The sequence below is a fragment of the Phoca vitulina genome, unplaced genomic scaffold, assembly GCF_004348235.1.
Source record: "Phoca vitulina isolate PV1807 unplaced genomic scaffold, GSC_HSeal_1.0 scaffold8, whole genome shotgun sequence".
In the NCBI taxonomy this organism is placed as follows: domain Eukaryota; kingdom Metazoa; phylum Chordata; class Mammalia; order Carnivora; family Phocidae; genus Phoca; species Phoca vitulina.
In genome coordinates, this window is record NW_022589711.1 from 42390138 (window position 1) to 42404664 (window position 14527).

Sequence of the window (14527 nt, forward strand, 5' to 3'; positions counted from 1 at the left end):
TAGCATGAATCAGGGTTTCCTTTTTTTTTTTTTATTGTTGAATAACATTCCATTGTATGGATACACCATTTCATTTATCCATTCATCAGTTGATGGATATTTGGATTGTTTCTGCTTTTGGGCTATTATAAATGCTGCTGTGAACATCTATATGCAAGTTTTTGTGTGGACATATATTTTCATTTTCTTTAGTATCTACTAAAACCTCTAGTTACTGGGTAATATGGTAACTCTGCATTTAACATTTAGAGGAAGTGCCAAATTATTTTCCACAGCAGCTGCACCATTTTACATTCCCACCAGCAGTATATGAGGTTCTAATTTCTACACATCCTCACGAACACTTGTTTTTCTCTTTTTAAATTCTAGATGTGTTAGGGGGGCATAAAGTAGTATCTCAATGTGGTTTTGATTTGCATTTCTCTCATGGCTAATGATGTCATACATCTTTTCATGTGCCTACTGGCCCTTTACAGATCTTCTTTGGAGAAACAACTATTCAAATTCTTTGCTCATTTTAAAATTGGGTTATTTGTCTTTTTTTTTATTATTGAGTTGTAAGCATTCTTTATGTATTCTAGAAACAAGTCCCTTATCAAATATATGATTTGAAAATATTTTCTCCCATTTTGTGAGTCCCTTTAGTTTTATTGATCGGTGTTTTGAAGCACAAAATTTTTAATTCTGATGACACTGAATGTATTTTTCTTTTGTTGCTGTGCTTTTGGCATCATTTACTGATGTCCTCCTGATAAACAGAAATTTTTATTTTTTTACTATTAGCAATGGTACCATAAAAAAGTCTTATGCAATTCACCTTTGCATTTACAGTAAGCCTATGCATTCTAACCATCAATGTTCAGGATATAAAATTGAGAATTTTTTTCAGAAACTATTAAAAAATAGTGCTGTCTCTACTGATACAATGGCACACATCTTCCTTTTAGATATTTCCTTTTTGTTTTTTTTCTTTTAGGAAACTCAAAGATAATTTTTAACATTTTATTGAAGAAAAATATGCATAAAGAAAAGTGTATATAAATGTATAACTCAGTGAATTTTTTAATACTGACACACCTGTGTAACCAGTATACAGATCAAGAAACAAACATTACCAGTGTTCCAGAAACCTTCCTCTTGCTCCCTTCCGTCACTGTGCTCCCCCAACTTGCCCCTCAACCTCCAGGGTAACTACGATCTGGACTTCTAACATCATAGATTAAATTTGCATAGTTTTGTATTTCATATAAGTAGAACCATATAGGGTCTCATCTTTATGCCTGGTTTCTTTTGCTTAATATTATTTTTGTGAGTCATCCATATTGTTGAATGTAGTTGTAGACTGTTTATTCTCATGGTTGTATAGTAGGCAATCATTAAATATACCATGATGTGTTTAGACATTAAACTATTGATGGCTAGTTGAGTAGTTTCTAGTTTGGGCCTATTAGAAATAGTTTTATTCAGAACTATCTAGTACATGTATTTCAGTGAATATATCCATGCAGTTTTTGCTAGAATTGCTGTGACATAGGGTATGAATATGTTCAGGTTTAGTAGATTCTACTGAACAGTTTTCTGAAATGATTGTAACATTGTAAACTCCCACAACAATGCATGAGAATTCCAGATGCTCCTCATCCTTCCCAATACTTGGTTTTGTCAGTCTTTTTTTATTGTAGACATTCAAGTGGTACATAATGTTATCTCACTTTGGCTTTACTTTGCATTTCCCTGATGACTAATGAAGTTGAACACTTTTTCATTTGTTTATTGGCTACCTGGATATATTCTTTTATAAAGCGTCTGTTCATATCTTTTGCTCATTTAAAAACAATTGTGTTCTCTGTGCCTTTCTTTTTTTTTTTTTTTTTTTATTTAAATTTTTCTCTGTGCCTTTCTTATCTGTTCATAGTCCTTTATTCTGGATAAAAATCTTTTGATGATACATGCATTGTAAATATATTCTCCCATTTATGGCTTGCTTTTTTCCTCTCTTAGTGGTGTTTTTAGTGAACATAAGATGTTCTTAACACTTATGTAGAGCAATTTAACAATCTTTTCTTTTATGAATAGTGCTTTTTGTGTCCTATTTAAGATGTTTTTCTGTCCCAAGATTATGAAGATATTCTCCTATTTATCTTCCTGAAGCTTTATTGTTTGACTTTTGCATTTTGATCTACAGTCCACCAGCAGATGATTTTGCTGAGGTAAGACTGAAGTTGCATTTTTTTCCCCCCATGTGGATAGCCGACTGACCCAGCACCGTTTATTAAAATGTGTCCATACATGCTCTGTTTCTGGATTCTCTCTATTCTGCTCCATTGGTCTATTTGTCTATCCTTGCCCCAAAGGCATACTTAGCACGTATGAATCACTAGCTTTTTAATAAATCTTAATATCCCAAAGTAGAAATCCTCCCACCTTGTCCATTTTTTCCAGGCTATTTTTGGCCCTTTGAAGCTCCATATAAATTTGAGAATCAGCTTGTGGAGTTTCACCAGAAAAGAAAAAAAGTTGGATTTTTACTGCAATTACACTGAATCTATATATCAATCTGGGGAGAAATTATATATATCTTTACAATATTGAATCTCCTAATCTATAAACATAATATATCTTTTATTTATTTAGAACCTCTTTAACTTCTCTCAAAAATGTTTTATGACTTTCTATGTAGAGATACTGCATATCTTTTCCTAGTGTATTAGTAGGGTTCAATTAGAGAACAGAAGCAGTTGGAGATACAGGGATTTGTGGCAGGCAATTGGCTTATGCCATTTTGAAGGCTGGTTAAGCTGTCTTAAATTCCACTTTTAGGCATTTGTATTCTTGAATTAAGGCACCCAAGAAACATGACTTTATTTAAAGGAGTGCTACAGGTACCTCTTTCAAATGTTAAAGGTCTATTCTCAAAAAGCAGCCAGTTTTCCTGTTAAATGTAAGTCAGGTCATGTCATTCCTCAGTTCCAAACCCTATAATGGCTCCCCATAACACCTGGAGTAATGTCAAAGTCATTACAATGACCTACAAGACCTTACATGATCTGCCCCCCATCCCCTGTTACCTCTCTGACCTCATCTTTTCCTACTCTCTGCCTCATTTACTTAGTTCCAGCTACACTGGTCCTCATTCCTTCCTCATGGCCTTTGTATATTCTGTTCCCTCTGCCTGGAATGGTTTTCACCTCATGACTTGTTTCTTATGCCTTTCAAGTCCATACTCAAATGTTACCTTCTCAGTGAGTTCTTTCCTGACCAAACTCTAAAATAGCACCACCACCCTGATATTCCCCATCCACTTTCCCTGTTTTCCTTTTCTTTCCTGCACTTATCATTAATATTCCATATATTTAACAGCTGATTTGTTTATTGCCTGCTCATCTCTGTAGGAAAGCAAGGTCCATAAGGGAAGGGATTTTTTGGCTACTTTGTTCTTTGATGCAATCCCAACACCAAGAACAGTACCTGATAGATTGTTGACTAATTCAATAAGTATTTGTTAAAGTAATAGGCACATTTGTAAGAACTTAATTATGAGAAGGCCTTCTAAAAATACAGTACTCTGTGGCCAACAGGGCATCAAAAGCAAACAGATTTTAATGGTATGACAAGACTGAAAGGATAGTTTAGAATGAAAGGCCACAACCAGGAGCAATGGGAAACTGAGGCTCTGGATGTCATTTCTTAGGCATGAGGGAGAGAAAAGAAAAATGGAAAGCAATTGCTTACCTATGGCATAATTTTATATAGAATTGCTACCATATTAAAGTTAAAGGATGAAAACATCCATCTTCTAAGAACTTACCTTTATTGTCATAGTCTATATTCTAGTCCATTTAATTCATTCATTCAGGAAACATGGAGTATAGTCCAGGCACAATGGAGATACAGAGATGAATAAGATGTGATCCTAAACTCAAGGAGCTACTTATCTGCCAGGGGAGACAGTGCTCTCCTCCTTCCAATCCAATAAGCTGTGATGGGTCAATGACATGCTCAACTGTAACAGTGGGTATGCAAAGGGGGGTGTGTCAACTTCATCTAGAGGTCGTAGTGATTTAGGCCTGACTACAGGATGGACAAAGAGCATCAGAGGGCTGTGTAGAAAACACTCCTATCCATTAACCCTGATCCTGCCTCATTAACTTATTGCTGAATCATCCTTATTCCATCTCCCAGCCAGTACCCAAGAAAACCTCATCTCTGTTCATGATCCTAGATCTTGTCACCTTATTTCTGCTTCTCACCTCTTTTCCAGCACCATTCCTGAATGCCAATGTCTTTTGACCTCATGATACACCACTGACTTTTGGCTCTATGCTCAAACCTTTGGAAGTGATGACGGATACAATTTTTTTTTCAACTATGAACCTTAGTTTTCCTTTTGGATAAGTTCTTGCAAGATATGCTCCTGTCTCTGCCTCAATTCAGTCCTAGGCTCTGCAAACCTATCCCCAAATCAGCTATGTGGGTGGTATTTATTCTAGGCCTGACTGGCTCTTCCTTCTTGGCCAATAACCATCAAACTAAGGATTATAGAGAAGATACCAGAAAGGTTTGTAGGGCACAATATTAGTGCAAGCTTTCTCATAGCCAACAAGATGCCAACTGCTTTCCTTTCTTCCCCATCACCTTTCCTTCAGCTCCAATTACTCAAACCACAAAGAGGGCAGACCTAAAACAATCAATATGAAAAGAACATAGCTTTCCCTGCAGCAAGACATTCTTTTTTGAAAAGCTATTTTTAAAAAACCAGAATGTATTTTTTGGATTTGCTCATGTTTTTCCACCTAGGTGATGCATTTGAAGCTCCCAGGAACACTTAAATTACATTTTACACAGAATCCTGAGCACAGTAGGTGTTCAGCTCAGCAAATATTTACCGAGGTAACATCTCTCCCCAGAAAAAGACCAGGCTTGTTATGACTCACTATAAAAATGGGGAATTCCTCAAGTTCAGATTCCTCTCCTTTAATGACAGCTCCCTGTGTGTTCAAGCCTCCATCGTGGGCCCTGCATCATCCTCATGGGATCTGGGGACATGGTAACCAGCACAAATGCAACATGAAGCTCTGACTACTGCTTTTGCCATGAATAATGAAGTACTTTGTCTCTGAGCCCGAGTCTCATGTCTTTTGCTAGCATCTATAAGATAGTAACAGGTTAACTTCTTAACCTGCAAACAGGGCAAAAGCTTATTCCTACACAATTCTTATTATTCAAATTTCTTGATTTCCCAGGCAGTAAAATACAAGACATTGGGGATTATTGTGCAAATGCCACTTTTATTCTGAGAAATAACAACATGTAAATAACAACTAGTATCTATACTCATTTTCACAAGTGACAGTGAGGTAAGTTCTTGGAATAAAAGTTTTGTAATTGAACAAGTTTAGCTTCATACAGAACTTAGGACATTGCCCTTATTTTATGCATTACGTTAGAGGCACCAGGAGAGCCTTTGGGCCTGAAGTACCTGCTTTGCTCCAACTTAAGTGATTATTAAACTATAAGAGGAATCTAGAAAAAAATAATGCATTCTCCCATAATAGTCATTAATATCTAACACAGTTATCAGATGGGTTTCAGGTCACCTAGCAGGGCCCTTTGAAGGACACCAGATATGGTATACTTTTTTTCTTTCATGGGAAACTTCTCAGAAAAATAAGAATGTTTGTAGACAACATTTTGAAATATAGCTTTAATGAATATAACTGCCACGCAATAAACTGCACATAATTAAGATACATGATTTGGTAAGATTTGATATACGTAAATATCTATGAAATACCACAATCAAGGTAATGAACACATCCATCACCCTCAAAAGTTTCCACATGTCCCTTGTAATCCTTCCTTCTTGCTTCTCTGTGCCACCCCCCCCACCTGCAGGCAACCACTCATCTGATTTCTGTTACTACAGATTAGTTAACAACAGATTAGTTTAATTTTCTAGAATGTTGTATAATTGGAATTATATAGTATGGGACTTTTTTTGCCTGGCTTCTTTTACTCAACATAATTACTCTGAGATTCATCCATGTTGACCCAAGTATCAATAATTCATTCTTTTTAATGCTGAGTAGTATTTTATTTTATGGATACACCACAACTTGTTTATTCATTCACCTGTTGATGGATATTTGTTCTATTTCCAACCTTTGACTATTAAAATAAGCTGATATGAACATTGGTATACAAGTCTTTGTACAGACAAATAATTTTATTTTTTCTTGAGTAAAAACCAAAGGGAGGAATGGTTGGATCCTAGGGTAGGTATGTGTTGAACTTTAAAAGAAACTGCCAGACTATTTTCCAAAATGGTTGTGTCACATTGCAGTTCGACCAGCAATGTATATCAACACTTGACTTAGTCAGTTTTTAAAAATTGTAGCCACTGTAATAAGTGTGTAGTGGCATTTAATTGTGGCTTGAATTTGCATTTTCCTAGAGGCGCCTGAGTGGTTCAGTCGGTTAAGTGTCTGCCTTTGGCTCAGTCATTATCTCAGGATCCTGGGACAGAGCTCCACATTGGGCTCCCTGCTCAGTGGGGAGCCTGTTTCTCCTTCTCCCTCTGCTGCTTGCCCTGCTTGTGCTCTCTCTCTCTCTCAAATAAATAGAATCTTAAAAAAAATACCAGCTAGGAATGTGATGGTAATTGGGCTTAGTCTATAGATCAATTAAGAGAGAATTAACAATATTGAGTCTTCCAACCCATGAACACAGTATTTCTCCATTTATTTAGGATTTAATTTCTCTCAGCAATTTTATAGTTTTCAGCATGTATTTCACAGTATTTGTTAGATTAGCGATGTTTTGTAGTTTTTAGTGTACAAGTATTTTGCATTGTTATATTTATCCCTAAATATTTCATATTTTTGATGCTATTGTAAATGGCAATGCATTTAAGTTCACTTTTCAGTTGCCTGTTTTTAGTATTTAGAAATACAGTTGAGTTTTGTACCTTGATCTCACATACTTCAACCTTTCTAAACTCATTTATTAGTTCTAGTAGTTCTCTAAAAAATAGATTCTATTGAATTTTCTACATACACAATCAGGTCACCAGAGGGTAAAGCCATTTTAATTCTTCCTTTCTAAACCAGGTGCCTTCTATTGTCTTTTTCTTATCTTATTGCACCGGCTAAAATCTCCATCATTGAATAAAAGTGGTGAGAGTGGACATCTTGTCTTGTTTCTGATCTTAATGAGAAAGCAATCAGTCTTTTACCATTAAAAATTGGTGTTGGCTATAGTTTTTTTTTTTCACAGATGCACTTTGTTAGGTTGAAGCAGTTCTCTTCTATTGCTAGTTTGTTGAGACTTTATCAGGAATGGATGTTGAATCTGTCAAAATCCTTTTTCTCTGTCTAGAAAGATGATCATTATTTTAAGTTGGTAAATATGGTGAATTATATGATTAATCTTTGGATGTTAATTCAACCTTTCATTCCTGGGATAAATCTCACTTCATCATGATGTATTATCCTTTTGATATTTGGTTGGACTCAATTTGTTAAAATCTTGTTTAGAATTTTGGATCTATGGTCATGAAGGGTATTAACTTATAGGGTTTTTTTCTTCTAATGTCTTTATTAGGTTTTGATACCAGGGTAATGCTGTTCTCATAGAATGAATTAGGGAATGTTCCATGATTTTCAGTGTTTCAGAAGATGTTCTGTAAAACTGGTAACATTTCTTCAACAATACAGGCGCAGATTAGCTGGGAGCCTCTAGCTCAGGATCTTGCACAAGGATGCAGTCAAGGGGCCAGCCATTGCTGCAGTCCTCCAAGGCTCAACTGGGGTAAAATCTGCTTCCAACCTCATTGCTATTAGCACATCTCAAAAGATCTGTTTTCAAGTTCATTGACATGGCTGTTAGTAAGCCTCAGTCCTTGCTGGATGCAGACTAGAAATCAGTTGCTTGCCATGTGAGCCTCTCCATAGGGCAGCTCACAACAAGAAGGTGGCCTCCCTCAGAGTGACCAAGTGAAAGAGTGAGAGAGATCCAAGAAAGAAGCCACAGTCTTTTTGTAAACTTATCCTAAAAGTGGTATCACATTAATAAGCATGTCAGTAATTCCAGTCCATATTCAAGGAGAGGGGATTTCCCAAGAGTGTGACTATCAGGAGGTTGGAATTAATGCAGAACATGTTAGAGACTGCCTGCTACAGTTGTTCTTAACATTACCTTATTATCCTTCTAATATCTGTAGAATCTTGGGTGATGTCACCTCTCTTTCCTTATTCAGGTCATTATATATTCTACTCCCCCCCGATCATTTGAAGTAGAGGTTGGTCAATTTTATTGATCTTAATAAAGAGCTTTGGTTTCACAGTTTGTTTCTGATTTTGTTGTTGTTGTTCTATTTCATCAATTTCCAATTTCATCTTTATTATTTCCTTTCTTCTGCTTATTTTGGGACTCAATTTGCTCTTTTTTTTGGTTTCATAAAGTAGATCTTTCTCCTATTCTAATATGGATTTTAGTGTTATCATTTCCCCATAAGTACTGCTTTAATGGCATCTAATAAATTGTGATATGTTATATTTTCATTTTCATTCAGTTGAAAATACTTTCTAGTTTCTCTTTTGATTTCTTCTTTGACCATGAGTTATTTTAAAGTGTTCTATTTAGTTTCCAAATATTTCAAAATCTTCCAGAGTTCTTTCTGTTATGGATTTCTAATTTAATTCTATTGTAGTCAGGGAACATACCCTGTATGAATCGAATCCTTTTAAATTTAATGAAACTTTTTCTATGACCCAGAATATGATCTATCTTGGTAAATGTTCCATGTGTATTTGAAGAGAATGTGTATTCTGCTGGTGTTGGGTGTAGGATTATATAAACATCAATTAGGTCAAGTTGGTTGATAGTGCTGTCCAAGTCTTCTTTATCTTTACTGATTTTCTCTTATAGACTACATTTTAAAATTTTATCAAAAATGTAGTATCTGCATCTGAACTTGAACATTACTATAATATTTATATTTTATTAAAATATTTTTCTTCCTCTGGTGCTACACACACACACACACACACACACACACAGTTACAAGTTTAGAGACCAAAGAACTGAAATGAAATGAAGCATCTGTGATGCTGCACCTTTGAACAAATTTTATTATTTAAGAAAGCACTTTGAAACTGGGTTATCTTATCTTTCCTTGTCTGAACTTGTAAGCTACTTAACGGCAAAATGTGTTTTTATTCACAGTGCCTCTTATTATTTTATTCTTTATGCCAAGTCATGCTCCCACTGCAAGCAAAACAGGCAGCAAAATCTTTAATGGAATGAAAGAAATATAGGTGTTTCTACTATAACACTGTTTACAAGTGCGCCTATTTTAACAGGATATGCAAATGCTTTAAAAACCCTGCATCCTACAAAATTGTGTATAAAAATAATGGGTTATGGGGAAAATAGTATGGGGCCATAACAGTTGAAAAATATTTAAGTTTGTAACCAAAATACCAATAAAAATAATGATTATCCAATTAAAAAACTAGCACTCAGCAAATGTCAATTACCACCATTTGTACCCAGGTCACAGTTGATTTTTGCAACCTTAAATCTGCTAGATGTAGGTACTTGGGGCATGCACTTCCAATAGATAACATTGTCATCCAAATTAAAAATCTGCTCTGGGTCTGTGCTTTCTTCAACAATCAATTGTTTTTAAACACTTGAGAAATATCTTCTCTGGTTCTCCTTCTACTCCTAGATAGCTTCATAACATAGGAAGTACACCAGTTTTTGAAGCCATTAAACGAGCTACTACTTGCACTTCCACAGTAGTGCAGTATTCTTAGCTTAAGGCTTCCTTCTTTAACTGTAGGAAGGCTTGCCTCTGAAATCTTTAAATCATTGATGTGATGGGGGAAAATTACATATGAACCAATGATATTATTTTCTTATTTTCCAATTGGGTATTAATTTGCACTATAGAAATGTGTTGCAGCTGAAGACTGTACTCCATAGTTCTCTAACTTTGAAATGCATTATTTCCCCAGCCATTTTCTTGGCAGCAGCTACCATTGGGATATAAGTATCTTTCTTCCCAGGGTCACTGAAAATATATTTACTGAGAACCTATTATGTTCCAGAATCTGTTCTAAATGCTGGAGACAGTGGTGAGCATGATAGACAAAGTCCCTGTGTCCACAGACTGTACATTTTGATGGGGGATACAGACAATAAACAGGCAAATCAATCAATATGGTAATATCAGAGAGTTATAATTGCTATGAAGAAAATAAAACAGGTGATAATATATGGATTGAGATACTGGGACTGGATGGCCATTCTGTAGACAGGCTACTCTGGATAGAATGATCAGGGAAGAGGTGACATTTGAGCTAAGACCTATAAGATGAGAAGGAACCAGTCACGGGAAGATCTGGAGAAGACTGTCAGGCAGTGGGAACATAAGGGGACAGTAAGTCAAAGGCCTTGAGATGGGAGTAGGCTTAGTGAATTTGAGGAACAGAATGAAAAGTGGCTGGGGCAGCATCAGAGGTACACTAAGGTTTGACTGCTCTGCGTCACAGCCATGCCGAGGTTGACACAGCCGTTCAAGTCACTGTTCTTTAACAATTCCATGTCCTCCATGCCTCCAATGGCCAACTGTGCCCCAAAATGCCTGCTAGACAAATCCAACTGACTGACCCTCATCTGAGTGCCAAACCCAGGGAATGGAGCACAGGTGACCCCCACAAAGTATAAGGTTGGAGTGGGGCCGGACAAGTCTGACCTCTCTGAACCAGTTGTTGAAATCTGATGTGGGCTCCTTCTAGAATTTAGCTGTGGCCACAGAGAGATAGCTGGAGCAGGGCTTCTCAGGTGGCAGGCTGGGACAGTAGGGGCAGGATGATGGTAAAGAGTATTGGTGTGGGAGATGGGGTGGGCCCTGAGGGAAGGATCCAATAGCAGTGAAGGCAGAATTTTGCAAGTCCCTTCAGAAAAAAGTCTTCATTTAGTTTCTTTTGCCAGCCCTGGAAGTCATGGATACTTACTCTGATGAGCCAGTGACTTTCTTTCTTTCTTTCTTTCTTTCTTTCTTTCTTTCTTTCTTTCTTTTTTTTTTAAAGATTTTATTTATTTATTTGAGATAGAGTGGATGCACAAGAGAGCATGAGCTGGGGGAGAGGCAGATGGAGAGGGAGAGGCAGACTCCCCGCTGAGCAGGGAGCCCGATGCGGGACTCTATCCCAGGACCCTGGGATCATGACCTGAGCCAAAGACAGACACTTAACCGACTGAGCCACCAAGCGCCCTGAGCCAGTGACTTTCTAACCAGCCAGAACTTATCTAACAGATCAACAGAATAGTAGGGCTCCACTATTTTTTCAGAAACCTTGGCCCACCTACGCTGATTCCAAACTATATTGGCCATAGACTCTAATGTTGCTTTGGAATATTTCTCTACATGCTCTCTGTTTTTAATACAAATACCTCATTTTCTATGATGAAAACAGAGAGAGAGGGGGTGGCAAACCCTAAGAGACTCTTAACTCTAGGAAACAAACTGCGGGTTGCTGGAGGGGAGGTAGGTGGGGTGGTGGGGTAACTGGGTGATGGGCATTAAGGAGGGCACTTGTTGTGATGAGCACTGGGTGTTATATGCAACTGATGAATCACTAACTTCTACCCTTAAAACTAATTTAAAAAAACAAACAAACAAAAACCCCCAAATACCTCATTTTGTCAGAAGGATCATACCTTTCCTTTATGAGGAGAGACTCTTCATTCTCGTCTTTGGATATCCTTGTAGTAGTTACCACAATACTGGGCTAGACTGTTTTTCCTCAAGAGGCAACTGTACTGCAAGGTCAGGATGATTTCAGGGGAACTTCTCATATAGCTTAATGCCACAGCAGGAGATAAGTTTTACTGATACCACCTAACAGCTCATGATGTCAAAATGATACTTACACTCTGGGTTTCCTGATTCAGGCTATAGGGGATGAGAAACTAGGTATGGGGCTACTTACCTGTTATTCCTGCAGCGAATTGTGAAGCCAAGAAAGAAGACTATCAGAAGAAGTCCACAGCTGAGAAAGGTCCAAACAACACCCAAGAGGACAGGAGATAATGAAGAAACGGTCTTACCGCTGTAGTGGGAAGAGGTCTGAGAACAGAATAAAGAGAAGCTGTTAGGAATGAAGGCTCTTTTATAGATCAAACATGAACTGCCCCACCATCCCCAAAGCTAGGAAATAGGTGTCCAGCATGAACATTTCCTCCTCCTCTTCCTCCTCCTCCTCTTCCTCCCCCCATTTCCTCTTTTTCGTCCTCCTCCTCACCACTACCACTGCACCACCACCACTAACAACAACAACGACAATGACAATGACAACAACATGTATATCTGAGCAGCCCTGACACCCCCTGGCTATTCACTCACAATTGTCCTGCAGAGATCATGAAGAGGACTCCGATCCAGCTCCTGGCCAGGAATACCGTCACACAGTTCGGAACAGTTTATTTCAGGCTCCATGTCATCACGTGCCCCTTTCGGTGTGCGCTTATTCAGTCTTGGTTACCTGCTGGTCGTTAACCAGCACATCTTAGACCAAAACACAAGAACAATTCAAATCTTTTCTTCAGAGGCACCATTTTGGAGCTGGCTCTTGGCTCAGAATCTGGGATGAACAACTAGTTCAGGTGGAAGTGAAGGGTTATTTCACTGGGCTCCTTCATCAGACACCCTCCAGGCTTTCCTTGTGCCCTGGCAGTGCACACCATGGGAGTCAAGAGTGGGCATCTTTGTAACCATTAGAATCACACAAAGTGATGATTCTGGCTTGCCACCAGATGGCAGTCACTGCTCCAAGTACTCTCACACAGGCCCAGAAGGAAAGGAAGGCAATTAAACCTGTGAACAAATAAATTATGTGTGTGTGTGTGTGTGTGTGTGTATATATATATACACATATATATGCACACACACATTACATATATAAAAACATATATAACACAAATTATATATATTACCTTAATATATAATATATAACATATATATAAATGGTTTATTATAGAGGTTTAAGAATATTATTTTATACATTTTAATTATACATAGTTATATTTTCATTTTATATATGTACTTTATTACATATAACAATGGCTTAACATATATTTAAATAAATATATTTTAAGCCTCTATAATAAAAACATTTTAAAAACAAAGACAAAGCTCATTTAACAATTTATAGATATAAAGTTCAACAGTCTCTTTCCAGATCCTATAAGACCTTTAGTTTAAACATGTGAGGCCCATCTCCCTTTTTTCCCTACTGGGAAATTCCCCTGTCCTTCCAAGATCTTTCCATGCAACTCATGGCTTAAGCCCTGTCTGATCCTGAGTGGCAGTGGCCTTGGGGGACCCATGCTGTCTGCGTGAAATGTCTTTCAGTCATTGGAGTTCTTGTTCACTCAGTGAGTGGAGGAACATTCCATGTCCAGGCAGCGGGGGTCTCAGAATGATGCAGAAACCCTTTGCAAAGAGGTTTTTGTTTATTTTCAAACTTGTAGACTCCTAAAAGTGGGATAGTGTACTCAGGTAATAGGGAGAGAAACTGAGGAGCTCTAGGAATTCCCACAGTGTGAATGAGTGGCCAGAGGACGGTGTTATTTCTCTTAGAAGATGCTTACGATATGAATATTGAGATCTAAAAGGAAGCTCAATTTACAGAACAAAAGTAGAAATGCAGAAAGGCTCAGATTAGCCTCAACAGAAAAGGTAGACATGTTTCTAATTCTTTAAAGCAATCTATCCCTTGAAAGAGAAAACAGATTAGAAATTTTACCAATGGGAACTTGAAAGAGGGTGCCACTTCTGTTTTGTGTTTCTGAAACAGCTTAGCACAGTTTTCTTTATTGTGGAGGGAACTGGAACAGGAAAAAATATCAATTATTATTATTTCAATAGCCACTGAACATAGAACTTGTGGTTAAGCCAGAACAATAGTGACAGGTGTAGAATGCCATCTTTGGATTCTGCATGCTTAGGCATGAACAATATAGCACCAGGTGTTGCCCATTCATTGGCCTCTCATATATTCCTGAATTATTTACCAGGTTCATTACAATGAAATCCCAAGAGAACTAAAAGCCACGATCTCCCATCAAGACATTTAAATTCTTGTACAGACTGTCCAATTACTGAATGCAAAATTAAGAACTAAATATACAAATGTGGCTATTTGCATCTTACTTTGGTTGAAATTTTATTGCTGCAAAGACTATTTTTTTTTCTTTTCCTCTTTTTAAGCTTAGACATCCCCTATTGTGTCTTCTAATATTGTAAGCCCAAGGAAACTATTCTACATAATGGACTGAAAGATTTATTTTTCCTATATTGCCCTTTTAATCATGCTGACAAATAAATACTTATATTTTAACCATTAATAAGTCCATGCTAGTTTATCTTTGCATCATATAGAGGTACACATCAGTGTGTGTGTGTGTGTGTGTGTGTGTGTTGGTGTATAAAACCCCATTCATTTTTACTACAACA

At 37.2% G+C, this 14527-nt stretch overlaps 1 protein-coding gene across 1 annotated transcript in view; it reads right to left on the reverse strand.

Annotated features, from left to right (window-relative positions):
• The window catches only part of GPR156 (G protein-coupled receptor 156), an 84303-nt gene that overhangs the window by 43287 nt on the left and 26489 nt on the right, over window positions 1-14527 (reverse strand). Inside the window, exons 2-4 of the mRNA XM_032406635.1 lie at window positions 13818-13899; window positions 12416-12886; window positions 12003-12139 (exon numbers count right to left, since the gene is read on the reverse strand). Coding sequence (XP_032262526.1) covers window positions 12003-12139; window positions 12416-12508 — 230 coding nt within the window. The 5' untranslated portion in view covers window positions 12509-12886; window positions 13818-13899. The remainder of the gene's footprint in view (window positions 1-12002; window positions 12140-12415; window positions 12887-13817; window positions 13900-14527) is intronic.